This window comes from Strix aluco, chromosome 3 (genome assembly GCF_031877795.1).
Source record: "Strix aluco isolate bStrAlu1 chromosome 3, bStrAlu1.hap1, whole genome shotgun sequence".
NCBI lineage: Eukaryota > Metazoa > Chordata > Aves > Strigiformes > Strigidae > Strix > Strix aluco.
The window spans coordinates 11,975,333-11,993,481 of NC_133933.1; the positions used below are offsets into that span (position 1 = coordinate 11,975,333).

At 47.1% G+C, this 18,149-nt stretch overlaps 1 protein-coding gene and 2 long non-coding RNA genes across 7 annotated transcripts in view; 1 reads left to right on the forward strand and 2 right to left on the reverse strand.

The window, feature by feature from the left end:
• The window catches only part of ARHGEF33 (Rho guanine nucleotide exchange factor 33), a 35,927-nt gene that overhangs the window by 8,784 nt on the left and 8,994 nt on the right, over window positions 1–18,149 (forward strand). For 2 of the 4 annotated variants that reach the window (XM_074817409.1, XM_074817408.1), the window contains 10 exons: window positions 1,495–1,544; window positions 6,789–6,953; window positions 8,533–8,654; window positions 9,571–9,713; window positions 11,558–11,617; window positions 12,827–13,042; window positions 13,669–13,798; window positions 15,127–15,259; window positions 17,085–17,168; window positions 18,062–18,145. In XM_074817409.1, coding sequence (XP_074673510.1) covers window positions 1,495–1,544; window positions 6,789–6,953; window positions 8,533–8,654; window positions 9,571–9,713; window positions 11,558–11,617; window positions 12,827–13,042; window positions 13,669–13,798; window positions 15,127–15,259; window positions 17,085–17,168; window positions 18,062–18,145 — 1,187 coding nt within the window. Of the gene's footprint in view, window positions 1–1,494; window positions 1,545–5,750; window positions 5,859–6,788; window positions 6,954–8,532; window positions 8,655–9,570; window positions 9,714–11,557; window positions 11,618–12,826; window positions 13,043–13,668; window positions 13,799–15,126; window positions 15,260–17,084; window positions 17,169–18,061; window positions 18,146–18,149 lie in introns of those variants that run through there. The other 2 variants (XM_074817410.1, XM_074817411.1) reach the window with 2 other exon arrangements.
• LOC141920530 (uncharacterized) lies at window positions 1,103–7,105 on the reverse strand. Of its 2 annotated transcripts, XR_012622369.1 has the most exons (5): window positions 6,987–7,105; window positions 6,769–6,898; window positions 6,039–6,152; window positions 4,838–4,979; window positions 1,103–4,526 (listed from the first exon to the last, which is right to left on the reverse strand). It is a non-coding gene; the product is annotated as an uncharacterized LOC141920530 (long non-coding RNA). The 2 variants fall into 2 exon arrangements; XR_012622368.1 differs by having other exon boundaries at window positions 1,103–4,979.
• Window positions 8,668–17,198, reverse strand: LOC141920532 (uncharacterized). Its single transcript, XR_012622371.1, has 3 exons — window positions 17,115–17,198; window positions 15,152–15,238; window positions 8,668–9,218 (listed from the first exon to the last, which is right to left on the reverse strand). It is a non-coding gene; the product is annotated as an uncharacterized LOC141920532 (long non-coding RNA).

Here is an 18,149-nt window from a genome sequence, read left to right on the forward strand (position 1 = left end):
GCACCTCAGAGGATATTCCCTGGAGGAATGTCTGACCCTGCTACCCAACCCCATGGCTGCGAGACCAGCTAGCACAGGGAGAAAGTGGCACATGGGCAGAGAGGAGCACAAGGCCTCTTCTCCTCTGTCTCTCACTTCTGTGAGTCACTGAGGAATTTGCTCATGTTCCTCTGAATCAGGACAAATCCTAGAGACCAGAACAGGGCCAATTCATAGGTGCCCTTGGCAGTAACCCATATTCCCCCTCAGGGGTAAAGAAATCAGAACATAGCTGTGCCTTGTAAAGCTCTGACTTCCAGGCTTCAGCTTGCCATTTCATCACAGGCTGACTGCATAGAGTCCTCTCTGCACCCTTTTCAAGCCTCTGTAGAAATGAATTTCCGTGGTCTTAAAGGGCCAGGTGGGTAAGGCACTGAGCTTCTGCAAGGAAAGAGGGAGCTTGGCTGCCCCTAGAATTGGGCATGGGGTCACTGGTCATGTCTGTGACTGACAGCAGAGAAGGGTGGAGCAAATTCTTGGAAGCAAGAGAAAACCCACCTCATGATGTGACATTGCTAAGGGGAGGCGATCCAGACAAGGAATTGGGTGGCATGGTGTTTTCTGGGAATGAAGGCCAGCCAGGGAGCCTGACATAGGGAATAACATGGGAACTGATGGCCATTGGACTGCAATTCCCTCAAAGTGCAATGGTGGCACAACCAGAGATAAATTCCATTGGATAATTGAAGGTTTATGCACAGAAGAGACAATGTTAGAAGAGTAAATAATAAATACAGACTTTTTGGTTTCAATCAAGAACCCATTAATGCTAGAGATAATGTCTCTGCAGTGTCCAAAACACTTCTGCAAAATAGATATAAGCTCCTCCATGAGCTAAGTCTGCTTCAGAAATGTTAAGTCTAGCTCCATTGTACAATATCAGGTGGGATCACAATGCCACAAAAACCTAGGAATGATAAAACTGATGAAAAGATGTAATTTTTGGTGTTACAAAAGACATTGCTTGGAATGCATTGTGACAAAATATAACTTAGGGCTTAAAATATACAGATCAGATCAGTCTTTTGTGGAGATAATAGAAATATGTACAAATATAGTAGAGGATAAAATTCACAATTTCAGAAGAGAGATGGATCAGTAATGCTTTAGGGTGAAAAACCTGTTACTTATGGCTGGTACACAGAATGGAACTTCACAGGGAGCAATTTAGTCCTAATTGCACATACAAGGTTTCCTACCTCTTCTCATGGATCAGATTTGGAGAGACACAGGACAGAAAATGAGGTGAATTTAACATCTGATTTAGGTGAGCCATTCCTGTTTTATAATTGCAGTTTATTTTACAAATGATATGCTGTTCACACCTCATAAAGTGAGACTTGAGTCCTTTAAAACTGATTTGTACCTCAAGAGGGACTTCAAACCTTCTGTTCCAGTTATTTATAGCAACTATAATAAGTCATTTTAATTGACTGAACTTCTTTGTTCCCACAGGAGAGGCTGAAAGTGTGCCTGTGAGTACCCCTGCAACACAGATTTCCCAGGTAAAGATCAAAATGCCCTAAATAAGAGTTTAAAGAGTTACTAATATATAAACAGTGGTTAAAAAGCTAAATTAAGTGGAAAAATGTAGGCACTTACAGGGAACATGGAAATGTGCACACTGCATGAATAAATGTCATACATATTACATCTTGGGCCTCATTTTAAAAGACACTTCAGTAAAATTTCTCTGCTCACAACTAATTGTGTTTAGACAGGTGATTTTTGGGCTCAGCTAATTAACTAGCTGGCATCATTAGCACCAATTAGAGAATGTCAATTCACTGGGCTGGAGGGAGATTTCATGGTTGAGCTCTGATGAGCTTTCACCAAAACTGATGAACTGTCCCAGGAGCAAGGATGTGTTGATTGACATGGGGCAGGGGTGTCTACCCAGCAGGGGCCCAAATCTTCTGGGGGAGCTCTGGGTTATCCTGGCAGCCTCACAGCTCCTTGGACCATGGGGTGCTCTTCTTGCCTGATAATCCAGAGCAGATGGGCCAGCCAGAGCATTGAGTCTTGCTGCATGTCTCTGGCTCCCTTGCCAGAAGCTTGGAAACCTTGTCTTTGAGCCCACGTTGGCTCAAGGTGATCAGGACTTCCAGAGCTTTGCAGCTGCTCTTCGAGTTGACATTCTTGCTGCAATTAGCCACCATGAATGTAACAAGATTTTGTATACCACAGTCCAGGGAGCATCCTTCCTGTAAGATGCAGTTTCAGTGTTTCCATAGTGATGTTTCCTATGCATTTCCAGTCTGCAGGAAATGCAACAGAGTTTTGAGCACTTTAAACTTTGGTCTGGTTCGATATGGAAAACCATACTCTGAAAGAGAAACATATCCCTGAACTGGAAATCCTGACTATTTGAAACCTCCCTTGTCACCATTGCAACACTGTAATTGCCACCATGGCAAGTGGAGAAGACACTGCTTTCTATTAACTAGTCAGTGCTTCTCTTGTCTCATCCTCTTTTCCCATTCAGACAGCTCCAATCAGGAGCTGTTACTGGGTTGCTGAAGGGCCCAGCACAGTGGATCCAACATGCACGGAAAGCTGGGACAGTGTGCTGGGAACACTGCGCACATGTGTTTCTTACAAGAAAAACCCAGCTGAGATGTGGATATCCTAATGAATTCTTTAAATGAAAGTTACTGGCTGGCTGTCCCCTTCTGCTTCAGCAAGGCCCCTAAGGACACTGCAGTTACCACAAAAGACTGCACAGATGTGAAACAAGAGCTGCTAAGTGCTTGAAGTCCCCTTTAAGTATCTCCATCCTTCTCTTCTGTCCTTACCCTGCGGCTCTGCCTTTATTCCTACCATCCTTGCCTAGGAATATAAATACTGGATATACTCCTAGGGCCAGATTCTCTACCACTGTAAATCAGCACAGCTCTGCTGCTTTCCCACTATGAGGCATTGCAAGCCTTCCTAATGCTTGGCTGTAGAAGTGCTGCCCTTAAGTGCAGGAGTTAGTAGCTGTGTTAGAAATTAGTTGTTCCTGGTAAAAGCATACGTTATGCAGCTCAGAAAAATCAGATCCAGGCTTTGTGGCAGGTGTTGGACTTTGCACCAGATTAGTGTCCTCAGGCAGCCCTCTTTTGGCTGACACCGTGTTTCCTTACTTCTTCAGATCAGCCACATAAGATGTACCAAGTGATGGACAGTAGATAAGCTGGGGGAAGTAACACAGTACTCATTCATGGCCACAGAAGGTTTTGCTCTTTTCTAGGATATATTTATAATAGCAGAATTATTCCTGTGCAGTATTTCTTCATCATGAGCCTGTTTTCTACTGGTTTTGTCAAGGTCCCTGAGAGCAGGCCATGTTCTAGTGTAAGGACCCTAGGCAGCTGCCAAGGATGGCAGATGCGAATAGCCATCCCTTTGGAGACAGAGAGCCCTGGACAGACTGGCTGGTGCTGGGGGAGATATGTGGGGACACAGCTACTCATGGAAGCAAGGGTTCCCTCTCATCCTTTCAGTGGCAGGCAGGGCAGTAAACGCAGCTCACCAAGGCCCTTTCCTCTGCTTTCCATCCCAGCCCTTCCTTCCATAAGCCATCCCCATCTCCTGGCCACAACCATCTTCCCTGGACTGCCTCAAAGTCTGAACATGTTTGAGGGCTACACTCCAAAGGCAGGTGGGGGCTGGAATGTGTATCACATACTAAATTATTTAGATGCCTAAATGCGTTTTTTTAACAGTTCTTGAACAGGTTCTAAGGACTCCCTATGATCATGCAGATTCGTTTATCCTCTAGGCATTAGTTCAACTTAAGTTGTTATGGTGTGTTCTTTAACTTCCACAGATTAAGTGTTAAGGTGTGTATTTGTTCCCATGAATAGGTAAGCCAGGGCAAGTTTCTGTGGTAGTATAAAAATCTGTCTTTTTGTTATGTGTGCACTTGAGAAACTTTGGAAACACTGGACTGGCTTGACTTTCGAGGGGTTCACACACTGTGAAATGTCTCTTTGATCCTGTAGGCATAATCACCTGGGCAAGACATAAGCATGAGCAGATGCTTCAATGGCTTCCATTTGTTGTAACAGCCCATGGGATTTAAAGGATGGTTTTCTACAGCTTGTTGTTAGAAATGAGCTCAAACTAAAATCCATAGCTCAAGCACTACACTGCGCTTGGCAGGAGTTCAAAGATAATGTGTTGTTCCTGTACCACTCCACTCAATTTTGGATCAAACTTCCATCCAATGCCACAAGGCTGTTTGTGTTTCCTTTCCATGCTCTGAGCACTGAGGGCAGCAGAGGAGGGAGTTCTCAGGGTTTCAGCACTTCATATCCAGCCATACAAGCCCTGACAGATGTGGCTGATTGGTGTTGCTGGCTGCTTTCATCCATCAAGTGGCATCAAAGGGAAATAAATGCGAGTGTAAGATGCATTTCAGTGTCTGAAACAGCCACTGCAAGCTGCTTGGGTCCGAGGAAGGATGTACCAGGCAGGACAAACCCAGGCTGGGGTCTGGACCACTGGGAAAGATACACAAAGAAACCAAGCTAGCATTGTGACTGCAAAAGCAGAGATTGGCCAACAGTGAACCACAAAATAACAAGTGACTGTCTGCTCTTAGATACAAAGGATATTTTAGTCCAGCCTCTAGTCCAAATCTTTCTTTTGGCTGCCTGAACTCCGCTTTCACAGAGCATTTCTGTGCAGATGGACATCAAAGTCTCTCCAGTGCTCCCTTTTTGCTGATGCCTAGCAGTTTTTGACTCTGAATCCTTCACATCAGCAATGACTTCCATCCCTGTACCCTTCACAAAGGATCTGTCTAGTTTACCCCCTTTCTGGAAGCATCTGAGGATATGGCCAGGCCTCTTGGCAGAAACATTTCGTTTTGGGCTTATTCTCCATGTATCTCCAGGGCCAGCTTCTGGACTGCTCCACTTGAGTCTGTGACATCTCCATCCGGAAGCAGATCTCTAAAATGAATAGCATGGGATAGAATAGAATAGCATGGTATAGAATAGAATAGCATATTTCAGACGGAAGGGACGGATCTGATGAATCACCCCTTCTCACTTGGAGGAAAGTGTGCGATGCCTAGCCCTGATGCAGGGTAGCAGGAAGACTGCTTTGGCAATGTCAGCTCAGTGTGGAAGTGTGGCAAGCACCTATGAGCAGGGATGGGAATATTAACATTTTGCAGAGTTGCAGTACTTTATATCCCTCCACTTCTCCAGGCATGTATGTTAGGATGTCATGACGCTAAGACCATCTGGCTCACCCCTCTAGGCTGAGATATCAGAAACAGTATGGTCATTGCCTCCCCTAGCAGCCATGGCCCCAAGCAGCCCCTCTAATGCTTCAGGCTGCACTCACAGGGTGACAATTCCTGTGACACAGGAAGGTGTCCACTGTGGCCAGGAAGGGTGGGTGAAGGGGTTGAACCAAGGGGTCTGGAGCGCCAGCTGGCTTGGGGAGTCAGGCTGAACTGCCTGAGGAGGGAGGATATCCTCAGCCTCCTGCTCCCCTCTGCCCTGTCCCAGCTCCTGTCAGTCCTACTTGTCCTACCCAGGTAGCTCTGGGAATGTGTGTCCAGCCAGACCAGACTGGGGACTGTGGGGTAATCACTGGGGTAGGAGTGGGGATGTCAAGCAGACGTCCTCTGTAAAGACACTGCCAGTCTTGATCAGAGGAGGATGGTGCATGCCATTGTCCTGAGGTATCGGAAGCCATCTCTGCTCCATTTACAGGACTCAAGCGCCTGAGTTTCCCGGGGTGGCTGTCCTCTTACCATCAGTGCTCCAGTTTTGGACTCAGTTTATAACCAGATGTTAGGCCGAATTTCTGTTGTAAAGGTAAAAACCACTGGTACCGAAGCACCTTGGGCCGCGACCTCGCCATGGGCTTTGTGCAGGCAGAGCGAGCACCTTCTCACAGCAGTGGGGGCAGAGTTCAGGGTTGCCAGCCCGACCTTCCCCCAGAGAGGGTGCCCCTGCTTAGCCCTCCGAAAGCCACCTACCTCCCCTCACACCCACCTTGTCTGCTCGCTATGCCAGCCTGGCTCGCCCCGGTCTGTCTCCTGCTTCACCCAGCCATCAACCAGCTGCCTCCAGCTTAGGTTGTGAGCTCTTCCAGCAGCACCAGAGCCTCTAGGGACAGAAAACAGGGAGAGGGGGCACAGTGTTGCTGTATGCCAGGGGAAAACCTCCTGTTCCCTCCCCTTCACAAGTTAAAGAGTTGCCTCCTTCCCTGGAAAGGACTCGCTGACCAAGGACAGAGCTTCTCCACAGCCCTTGGAGAGTGAGGAGGTGTTAGACCAGCCCTTGGAGACCGAGGAGGTGTTAGACCTGTCTGGGGAGAGCACCAGCCCCACAAGCATGTGGGGGAGGAGGACTTGCTCAAAAAGACATGTTCTTGATTGCTCAGCTGCTTTGGGGATTGATATAATGGCTGCTACTATTACAAACCTTCTTGGCATGTTGCAGACTGTCCTACAGATTGACAGGCTGCAAACTGCCAGGGAGCCTGGAAAAACTCTAAATCTAAAAAGGGGCACATTGACTGCCCAAGACAAATACCTCTTACCCTATACTGAGGCTGCAGCAGGGGCTGAACCTCCCTCCATGTCTCCCAGCCATGACAGGAGGAGGAGAAAGAGGACAGCACCTTACAGGATGGGTTACACCCAGCCTCCTTGCCACTCTGAACCATGGGTGACCCTCAGGGACACAGCCACCTGCATATGGGAGGAGGGACTGAACCCACCGTGTTTGTGGTTCCTCTAGTTGCAGGCATTAGCCTCTGAGTTGAAGGCGGGTTTCACAGAAGCGATGCAGGAGCTGTCACGAATCCAGCATGGCGAGTATGCCCTGGAGGAGAAGGTCAAGAGCTGCCGCTGTGCCATGGAAGAGAAAGTGGCAGAGATGAAGAATTCCCTCAACACATTCAAGGTAGGAGTGTTAACCTGTGGGGGGGCTGCATACCTGCCGCATCAGCTCAAGTGTCATGGGGCAGCATTCCCCTGCCTCCATCAATCCTTTCTGCTTGCAAAGAAAATATGCTGGCAATTGTTTCAGATGTATCTGGTGCACTTCCTTTGGCTTTGTGTCTCCCCCAACTATTCCAACCCAAACATAACCCATGCCCTGGCCTGTTTAACCTTCTCAATGGGCCATGAGGCTGTGCTGTGATCTACCCTGGGCACAAGCAACCCTTGCTCTGGGCTGCACATGCAACAGGCATGTGGCCTGTGCACAGGCTGCTGCTGGGCCACTGTGCCATACCTCTCCCTGGGTCGGGTCTCCTGCATTTCCTGCAGGAACCAAAGCTGCTGGAGAGCAGGGAATTAACACAAAACCCTAAAGCCTTTTGAAGTTGCACTCCCACATGGCTGGGAGGAAGTGCTGCCTGGTTTGATCCAGCCCAAGAGGATAAAGACAAAGGACTAGAGAGCAAGAAGGCTTGACGTACACTTTAAACCAGCCAGTGTCTCCATGCAGAAACTGGATGACTGCCTGTGAGGAGGCAGGCAAAGGAACTGTTTTATTGTTTTTATGGTAAATTTTCCCCATGGGGTTTTGCTGAGTCAATAATACCTTGTGAAGTTAAGGAGGGCTGCTTACTGGAAAAACCCGTTACTGACCCTCTGACAGGGAGAGACGGATGGCACCAGGCAAAAGGAGCCCTGTGGTCCTCGATGAGTGAGGGAGACAAGAAGTGTAAGGGCACATGGCAGAGGTCTCAAAGCAACCAGAGGCAGGGTTATCCAGGACATTGTTATGGAGGAAAAAGGGGCTTTAAAATCCAGATACAAGGAATTACATGAACAACAGGAGGGGTAAAGGCTGCTCTCCCTCTGCCTCATGCCCATGTTGACTGTCCAAATGTTGAGCTCCCAGTGAAGCCACCTCCTTGCTTGGGGAAAATCCCTCTCCTTCGATTTCCAAGAAACTCTTGCGTCTCCTCCATCCTGCTGCTCACATTGATGAAACCTGCAGGAACTTCATGCATCAGAGAGCTCTACATCCTAGCAAGGCTTGTTTGAAACTGCCTGAGGGAGGATGTAATGACAGGGAGGTTATGGACGGCCTCATTTCCTTAGGAAACCAGGCTAAAAAGGCAGCTCCAAGGCCTGACTGGCAAAAGCTTATACATGTGAGTGATCGCACTGGGATGTGAACCAAGTGCGACATGTTAATACACTTGCTAGAGAACTGCAGAAGGAAACTTGCTTCCTCAGGCCTACCTCCAAATGCCATTAAAGTTCTCCCAGTCTCCATCTCCCATCAGTGCCTTAACCATGTGACATCACACTGGCTTGGCTGGGTTGCCTGTAGTTGAATTAAGGATTGCCATGCTTTCATGGCATGTGTTACACACACTGGACTTGCAAAGGAAGGGTGTCTAATCACAGAGCCACTCTCAGCAGCACCCTGAAGCATCTCTAGTGCGCGCCAGCCAGCATTCAAAGCTATGCTATGTAAGGCTGATGGGCACCCTGGGAATGCTGTGCTTTTTCCTGTTTCTCAGGAGGAGCTCAGCGATGCAAAGTCAATGATTGAAGAAATCAGTGCCAAGCAGGAGGAAATGCAACAGAAAATTGAGCAGCTGCAGCAAGAGAAGCGGCGGGAATCGCGGAAAGTGAAAGCTAAGTAAGGGCCCAAACTCCAGGGCTCTGGAAGTGCTAATTAGAAGTGGTGTCCATTTCGTTCATTTCCTTATAGCTTAATTTCTTAATTTTTTCCTAGCTGGACATGTGTATCAACCCTGATTATTACTGGAAGCTTTAGCCTTCGGTTCACCCCAGGCTTTTAGACACATACCCCACAGAGCAAACACAGCAGAAAAACAGCAACACCTCACTGGGATTCTAACAGCAAAATAGCCCCAGCAGCTCTCAGGGAAATGAGGGCCTGGTGAAACACACAGACCTGCTAGAGACATGTTGGGGCAGGAATACTTTTGAAAGTCAGGAGCCTTCACCATTACAAGCTATTGCTAAGCCACCCCCGTCCAGACAATAGCACTGCAGTTTCCCCTTCCAACCATGCAGGACTCGGCAGACTCCTGATGATGCAGTCATGCTCTGCCTTGCTATCACCAGTCTTTTTTTCTCCAAGCAGGGTCATGCAGGAGCATGTTTGCACACTGCTGGGCCACACTGTTGCTGTGATGAAGCAGACGGCTTGTCCACCTTGGTCCTGATTGGCCTCCTTCTGAAAACAGAGTTTTGATGATGAGTGTACAGCTGCCTTGATGCAAACACTTTGCAAATCTAGGCTAGTTCCTTAGCTAATTAAGCCATTTAATTAGATGAAATATGCTCTGCAAAAGAACAGTTCTGAAATAACCTTCCCCTATAGCCAGTGGAAGTTACTTCCAGAACACTTCATGAACTGCAATCAAAGTCAACTCCATCAAAGCCAACTCCTTTCCTGGTCTCTGCTGGAGTTGTCCTAATTTGACTCTGTGCTTGTACTTATATTGGTGTCTGCCACAATTGTAGTGTAGGAGCTTCACCTGTAGCATTCATACTTTCCAACTGTCTCATTCTTTGTATTTGTACAGAAGAGCACAGAAGGATGATCATGGGTCACAGACAGTGCCTACACCTCTCCAGGGCAGCCCATTTCGATCCATTAACCTCCCAGAACCTGTGCTGATCAATGAAGATTTTACAAGTCTTTTACACAACGTTACTTATGAAAAAGGTAGGAAATAGAGTAGGCAAGTGCAGTGCCTTCCTCAGGAAAAAAATCCAGAAGGTCACCAGGCTAAGAGGACACCAAGTTTTCCTCAGGTGCCAGCAGCACAAAAAGAGAACAGAGGTGCTCCCCTGAGCAGCACTGCTCCTGGGTCTGTGCACACACCTCAGCACAGTGTCTCAGGATAGCAACCTTGGTGCTGGCCTGGATTCAGGAGATGCTGCTCTGTGAACACTATCCCAAAAGCTGTTGCTTGCCTCTTCCAATGAAAGGGAAGCAGGCTGGATCTTCTTCCCTGCAATGCTAGTGGCACAGACACAGAACCAAGTAGGAGCCCTGATAAAAATACTACAAGCCCTTTACTCTGCTCTCGTGAGACCCCACCTGCAGTCCTGTGTCCAGCTCTGAGGCCCCCAACATCAGAAGGACGTGGACCTGCTTGAGCAGGTCCAGAGGAGGCCACGAAGATGAACAGGGGGCTGGAGCACCTCCCTTATGAGGACAGGCTGAGAGAGTTGGGGGTGTTCAGCCTGGAGAAGAGAAGGCTCCGGGGAGACCTTGTAACAGCCTTCCAGTACTTAAAGGGGGCTACAGGAAAGCTGGGGAGGGACTCTTTATCAGGGAGTGTAGGGATAAGATGAGGGGTAACAGATTTAGATTAGATATAAGGAAGAAATTCTTTACTGCAATGGTGGTGAGGTGCTGGAACGGGTTGCCCAGAGAAGTTGTAGATGGACCCTCCCTGGAAGTGTTTAAGGCCAGGTTGGATCTAGTGGAAGGTGTCCCTGCTGATGAGCAGGGTGACTGGAACCAGATGATCTTTAAGGTCCCTTCCAACCCAAACCATTCTATGATTCTATGATTTGTTTCTGTTTAAGGGAGCAGAGCACAGGAAGGAAGATCACAGGGATTGGGCTGACAGACAACACCTGGTGACATTAAGGGGCCATACCAGTGGTTGATTTGACAAGGGGACATGGGAGCGGTACATATACATACGAGGCTACTGGTGTCACTGCTCCTTGCATATACACACTGCTAGGAGAATCACTGCCCCTTGTTAGCTGCAGAAGCTGCTAACCCATGGTGTTAGGGATACACCTTGACCAGGAAATCACTGTCAATTGCCAAACATTTGGGAAGGCTGGAATCAAAGAAAAGATGATGGACCAGAGCCATTTTTTGTATAATTGACTTTGGGGGTCAAAAATGGTCTATCATTCACTTGCTGTTCAGATAGGAAGACACTAAAAACATATACATTTAAAATGTCAACAAACGCAGAGATTGGATGAAAATCGTGTGCTATTTTCTACTCTGTTCTGCTCAGAATCTGGTCAGTCATGCCCTGCCCTCTGCCCTACTCTGAGGTGGTATGTTAGCCCTCTCCTCCCTCATGTCCCTCTTGCACATCCACCTCTCTCACCTACTTCTCCCACTGCCCCTTTCTTTCCAGTCATCTTACTCCTTCACTCTTCAATAAGCTCCTTTCCTCCCAAAATGGCAGCCATGTGTCTGTCAGGCCTCCATCCTCTTGTTCTGCTTGCTGGGTGCTTTCAACCCAACGTGCAACTACTGAGCAAGGACAAGCCAAGACTGCTAATGTTCCTCTGCAGTCATACAGCACCAAACACAACAGGGACCCCCACATTAGCCTGCCTGCAGGTGCTACTGAAACAAAGACCACAAGAGCCAAAACAGTAAAGATCCTCAGTGGAGGATCTAATGGGACATTCCCATAGCAAAAATGTGAAAGACTGGAGGATCTAACCATACTGACTAGGCTTGGCAGGAGGAAGCCTGCTCTTCAGCTCTCTTCTCTTGTAAAGTTTCCATTTTTTCTTCAACAGTGTCTGACACCAGGATCATGCCAATGGGAGAAGGAAATATGAAAGTCATAGCAGGTCCAGGTAGGAAAATACTGAACTGTCAAAAAACAGTAGGACAATGATTCAGAGCGGTTGCTTTACTGCACTGAAGAAATGCTTTCAGGGCACGCATTTCAAATGAATGTCTTTCACTTTGCGTGTACCTCCATTTTCATACTTGTAGTTGAGATACAAGGTCAAACCTGCATCCCTGAAGTGCCAAATACCTGACAGACAATGCAAAGGATTGATATTTGGCAGGAAAAGCTTTTCTGCTGCTGCTTTTGCAGGGTCTAAGTGCCTTTGCAGAAAGGAAGAATTGAGATTTACTGATGCGGCAAAAAATGAGAGCACCGTTTTGCAACTTGGGAAGAGATGGTCTTTGCAGTGACTACACACCAGTAGAACTGGTGAGCTGTTTATTTGCCCACCAGCTTCCAGATTCCTTGTGGACATGTCTGAATATTAACACAGGAGTTTTTCTGGCAAAAATAAAGTTGGTCAGAAGTAAAAGAATGGTATAGTAAGGGGACATTAAGGATCCTGTCCAGCAAAAGGACACATGAGAATAGCCATTAGATGTTTGCACTGTTCTCTAGAAGCACTCACTATTCTGGATGGCTCTTTTCCTTGAATACACTTGAAAAAAAAGAGAGAATAAAAGCTACAGAAAATGGTTCATAGCAAGACAAATTCAAATTATTCACATTAAAGCCATTCCAGCCCAATAGCTCTAATACACTTGCACCCTCCCCTACCTTAGCTGTGATTTAATAGCCTCAGACTATCAATCCTGCTGCTACTGTATAATCACATTACACTAACAAAAATTTTAAGAGCTACAACTCTTCACATCCATTGAGAATGGCATTTAAGGCCAATTTATAATACTGCTTTCTGTTTCTATAATACCTGCCAGTAAGTGTCATATTACCAAGTCCTGAAGTGTCCCAAAACCCTGAAGTGCAACCATACTTGGAATATATATTTTTTCTTTTCTAACGTGTGTCTAATTTTGGACCTTATTTGACCTGAAAATAAATGCTGGAAGAGTGCAAACCTTGTTCTGCAGAAGTGCTCGCCAGCTGCACTTCTGTTTGTAAATTAACACTACAAGGCCCTTGTGAAGCACAGAGAATGCTTCAGACTCTCCTTCCAGTACTTTAAATGTATGATAACACAGGTTGGCAGCCTGCTTTAGCTGATGTAGTCAACTGATGTCAAGATCCATGCAGCTGTTTGTCATTGCAGGAGCAACCATAGAGACAGATGATAGTCTCAAGCCTTCCTTGACAACAGAGGGGCAGTCGAAAGTGCATCTGCCATCAACAGTGTGGAAGCAGCCCAAGGACACCAAGGACTGGGGAGATGAATACATTTCCAAAGAGCAACCGGAGAGAGGGAAAGACATAGGCCAAAGCAGATACAGCTCAGCAGACAACATTATATGCGAACCCTCTTTGGCTGGTAAGGACAGAGTGGAAAACTCTGGCTAGAGGCTCATTCTCATCTGGTGTGAGCTGGTCAGTAATCAGCTTCTACAGAGGGAGACACAGAGGCAGTTTCTCCTGCAAGGGGAGAATGTCTCAGGGCTTCAGTCTCCAAGACTTCTGGCTTTTATATTTGCTGGCCTGTGCCACTGACAGAATTGCTCTGCACCCAGGACATCCATTCTCCTTTCCAAGACCTGGCCAGTTCAGAGTACTGATGGGATTGTGACAGTGTAGTTGCTTAAGCAGGTGAAAAATACTTCTCATTCTGCAGGAAACTGGATGTGAATCCCTGGTATGAGTTGTTTTGCTTTTGATTGTTTGTTTTGTTATTCTTAGAAAAAAAATAGTATTCATAGGGAAAACACATTTGCTTTGGAGCTTTCTTAGCAAGCTGTGGCTCCTGTTAAGTCTGGGGCATGCTGTAGCATTAGGCTAGAATTTTATATTTTGGGGAAAGTAGACATACAAAGACAAGATATTGATGTCACTTTTCGACAGTTTCTCCTTTCATGATTTAATGTCAGATCACCAGTCTAACATGAGGCTGTCCTTGAGGTCGGCATTTCCTTATTTTTAAACTTAACCATTATCTTCTGGAAGCCAAAAGGCAGAACATCGCTTTGGAGCTGTTGGAATCAGAAAGGAAATATGTCATCAACCTTTCCCTAATCCTGAAGATCAAGGCCACATTGCAGGGGCCAGATGCGAAAAGGAGCACCAAAGAGAGAAGGTATTTGATTTAGTGTGCTCTCTCTTTTGGGGAGTTTTCTTCAGTCAATATTCTTTCTGCATCATCCTCTCTCCCACTTTCCTTTCATCCACACAGAGATCTTTGAGCACTTAGAGCTTATTTCTAGTTGAAAATTGGAGGCACTGGAAGGTTTTTGCAGTGATTAAAGACCTTCCTGCCTGTCCTTACATCTCGTCCACCTTGCATCCCAAATTGTTTCACTACTACTTCATTTCAGTCTCCCTCTGAGTCCCATCAGTCTCCTATTCTTTTGCATGCCTCCTGTGTGGGTGGGAAGAGAGCTTTATGCATTCACTGCCTGCTTCTCCCCATCCACAGCTCCAGCTCTAGAAGCTGCTGTGGGCATAAGTCCCTGGCTAGTGGCTGCAACCCATCAGATATCAATATACACAGACATACACATATATTTACACACAGATAAAAGACCAGTGGGGACTGATCCAGCCTAGCAGTTCAACCCAGCTCTTTGCAAAGGCCAGCCCCTAGGGCAGCTTAGTTCCCAGGATGGGATAGCTCCTACAGCTCTCCCCATTCACTCAGCTTTGGCCTGGGAGCTTTCAGCCCCTAAGCACATTTGGGGAGCCCAGTCCTGGCTAGCTCTCTCTCTTTTGGCTCTTTCCGCTGTCCCTAGGAGTCCCACATCCAAGGAGTCATTTGACAGAAGTCCACTGTGGGACATGTGGTACCTGGGTTGATGTGAACTCATTTAAGCCTGTACATGACACACACAGTTCAAACTGAAGCATGATAGTCCAAAGTGAGTTTTTATTTTTACTCTTTTTTTCCTGGGACCTTTCATGTGGCAAAATATTTTGATATTTGACATCTTCATTCTGATTCTGAATGAAATCAGTATGCAATGACAAAAGGCAGTAGCACATTTTGACCAGCTCTGCATCAAAGGGTTGGCTTGTTAAAGGGCCTGACAAATGAGACAACATACAAAGCTGGGGAGCTGTCCTCCAAGCACTATGGGATGGCTCAGGACCATGGTCCTGCTTCATTAGCCACAGCAGCATTGCCTTGGGCTTTTTAGTTCTGCAAATTCCGGTCAGCTACACAATGCACTGGAGTCTGCCTAAAAAACATGCGAAACACTGTAACAGTAGCCTACTGGAAAGGGTACCAGCATGTACATAGCAGCCAAAACAGGGCCCCCTGGTGCATCCAGGACTCCAATAAAAGTAGTTAATAATACCTGTGTTTAAAGCAAGCCTGTGCTGACCACCATGAATGCACACTTCAGCAGTACACGTTAGGGCTGAGCTTCTGCTCTGTGTAACCAGTCTGATATCATCTCCCTTCAGTTTCTTCCCCAACTCTTTGAGGTACCTGGTCCAGCAGCATGTTGATTTACTTCACGCTCTACAAGAGCGAGTCCTGAGCTGGCCACGACAAGGGATCCTAGGAGACATCTTCCTGAAGTTAACAAATGATGAGGTATGTTACAGACCTCTCTGGACTCTTCTGCTATGATTCATGATGTTGGGCTAATGGCCCACAGGTGGGCCAGGATACCTTGCAGCAGAGGGGTTGTGCTGTGGAGCTGTGGCTAGCATAAGGCCTTTCAGCCAGCCTCCTTTGAGTGGAGACCCAGTGCATGGTTGCCCCTTTGTTGTAGTACTTGGTTGGTCAGGGAGCCCCCATGCCAGACCCACCTGGGAGCATGCAGCCACATAGCACAGCCTTATAATAAATGCACGAGACCTAGACTTAGTTGCAGGAGCCACACGTGAGCCTTTACAGCTTAGATGCCTGTATTCACAGTGAGGGTGTGAAAAGAGCGTGTTTCTCATGCTCCCCTTCCCTAGTATGCTTTGCTCAGAGTTAGGACAAGCTGGTGGGCCCCTTACCCTATATGGTTTGTAGCCCCAAGTAAAACAGCACCTTCTTCTCAGGGTGAAGGTCTGCCCAACCCTTGGCAAGCAGTAGGACCTCTCCTGGAAGGATGTATAAAAACTCATCTGATGCTTTATAAATTTTAAGAGTCTTAAATAAGAAAAGCTTCTTCCTCCCCAGCCTCTCTACCCCTCCCATCTGCTATTGTCATGGTTTGAGCCCAGAGGGCAACTCAGCACCACGAAGCAGTTCACTCACCCCTTCCTCCCCAGCCCTGGGAAGGAGAAATATGAATCAAAAGGCTCAGGGAGATAAGGACTGGGAGGCATTGCTCACCTATTATAGTCACAGGCAAAAAGACAGGCTCATTAGGGGAAGAAAAAAAACCTGACTAATTCAAGACACTACCAACAATGACATTTAACAGACAGAATGGGACAGGGAGAAGCACTACCACATCTTAAAAACACCCCCCCACACACCCCTCCCTTCTTCCCAGGCCCAGCTTTGTTCCTGATATTTCTACTTCCTCCCCCAGTGGCACAGGGGTGGGGGATGGGGGGTGAAGTCAGTCCGCAGCTTCTTCCTCCAAGGAGGGGGAGAAGCACTCTTCTGCATTCTTCCCCTGCTCCACGTGGCATCCCTCTTACGGGAGACAGTCCTCCACAAGCTCTCTCCACCGTGAGTCCTCCCCACAGGATACATTCTTCCCGAGATGCTCTGGCATGGGTCACCCTGACGTGTTGCAGTTCTCCCAGCACTGAACTACAACAGCGGGGGCTGCTTCTTCCTACAGAGTCCCCAGGGTCCTCCACAGGCCACAGGTGGATCTCTGCTCCTCCAGTGACCTCCATGGGTGGCAGGGGGGTGGCCCTGCCATCTCACCATGGGATTCAGGGGAGTCTCTGCCCCAGCACATCTCCCCCCAGCACCTTTCCCCCTTCCTCCTCCTTCCTTCCACTGACCTCGGTGTTCACATAGGTGTCCTTGTCCTAATGTCCCCTCACAGGTCCCCCCACTCCCCTTAGGTTCCCCTTTTCAAATACGTTATCACAGAGGTGCAGCCACTGTCACTGGCTCGGTCTTGGCCAGAGGAGGGTCTGACTTGGAGCCAGGGGAGCTTTGAGAAGCTTCTCACACGGGCCACTGCTGTAGCCCCCTCCCCAACTACCAAAAACCCTGCCACACACACCCAGCACAGCTATAAAACTTTATACACTATGCTCAACAGCTGAACACATTTGATTAAACATCCTTTCTTGGGAAGTCCTAAGACCTAAAAGTTTCACACAGTGCTGCAGCCCTGCTGCACTGCTGAGCTCCCAGGAGTGATAGTGGGGAATCAACAGTTTCTTGTTCTGGCTTGTTCTATGACCAAAAATCTCTCAAGTTTCTTTCTTCTTCTTTTCTTTTTTCCTTTTGTAAGAATAATTTTCTGGACTACTATGTTGCTTACCTGAGGGACCTGCCAGAATGCATCTCTCTGATCCACGTGGTGATCCTGAAGGAGGTAAACTTCCTGCCCGCTTCACAGATACATAATGGCAACATGCAAGCCTGGATCTCCTCCTGTTATCCCTGCCCATGATAGGACTCTTCTGACAATCATCTTGTTCTGTTACCAAATGCCAGTTTCCTGAATGTTGCCATGGCTGACATGAACCTACAAAAGGCAGCTTTAATGTGTTCATCCACTGTGTGTAACCAAAGCTATATTTCTGCTGTGACATGAAACAATGTCTTGTATCAAACCTCTGAGAAAGCTTGCCTATGCGTACACTATCCAGACCTGTCCCAGGCAAGTGGTATCGCCGGGAAAATGGCGGGCTCATCCAAACAGGGAGATCAAGAGTGAAGCTTTAAGTGCTTTAGACAGAAAACAGTCTCTACTGTTCAGGTATTTGGTCTCACACTCTTGATTCTTGGTTTAAACTAGGAAAGTTAAATATAAAGGTAGTTTTAAAGTGCAGTAACTAACCACACTAGCTCGCTTCCAAGACATCTTAATGTAGAAGTCAATTGTATTTTGTTCAATTCATTTGGGCCTAAACTAAGAACTTCAGTCTGAACAACAGTGTCTGTCTGGGATTTCAATGAAACTTAACTAGTGCACTTTAAACATACACCCCTACTTAATTAGTCTGAGTGTCCCTCATAGATAATCCCCAACCTAAGGAATTTCATCTTTAGGACTAGTATTGCTAGTGGAAGGAGTTGCAAATATCCCTTCCAGAAGCAGATGAAGACTGGTATACTGTCACGCACAACTGCCACTTGACTGGTGTCCTCCTGTGAACTGTTATAACTACTTACAGCATAACTACTCATTAAACCCCAGAACCATTTGGAAGCAGACATGTTTTATGGATGGGAGAGACTCTGAAGTTGCTTTCTCTATTTCAGGTAGAAGAAGAAATCAAGTCTGATCTCTACATTCTGTTCTTCCATATAGTCCAGCGAATCCCTGAGTACCTTATTCATCTACAGGTAG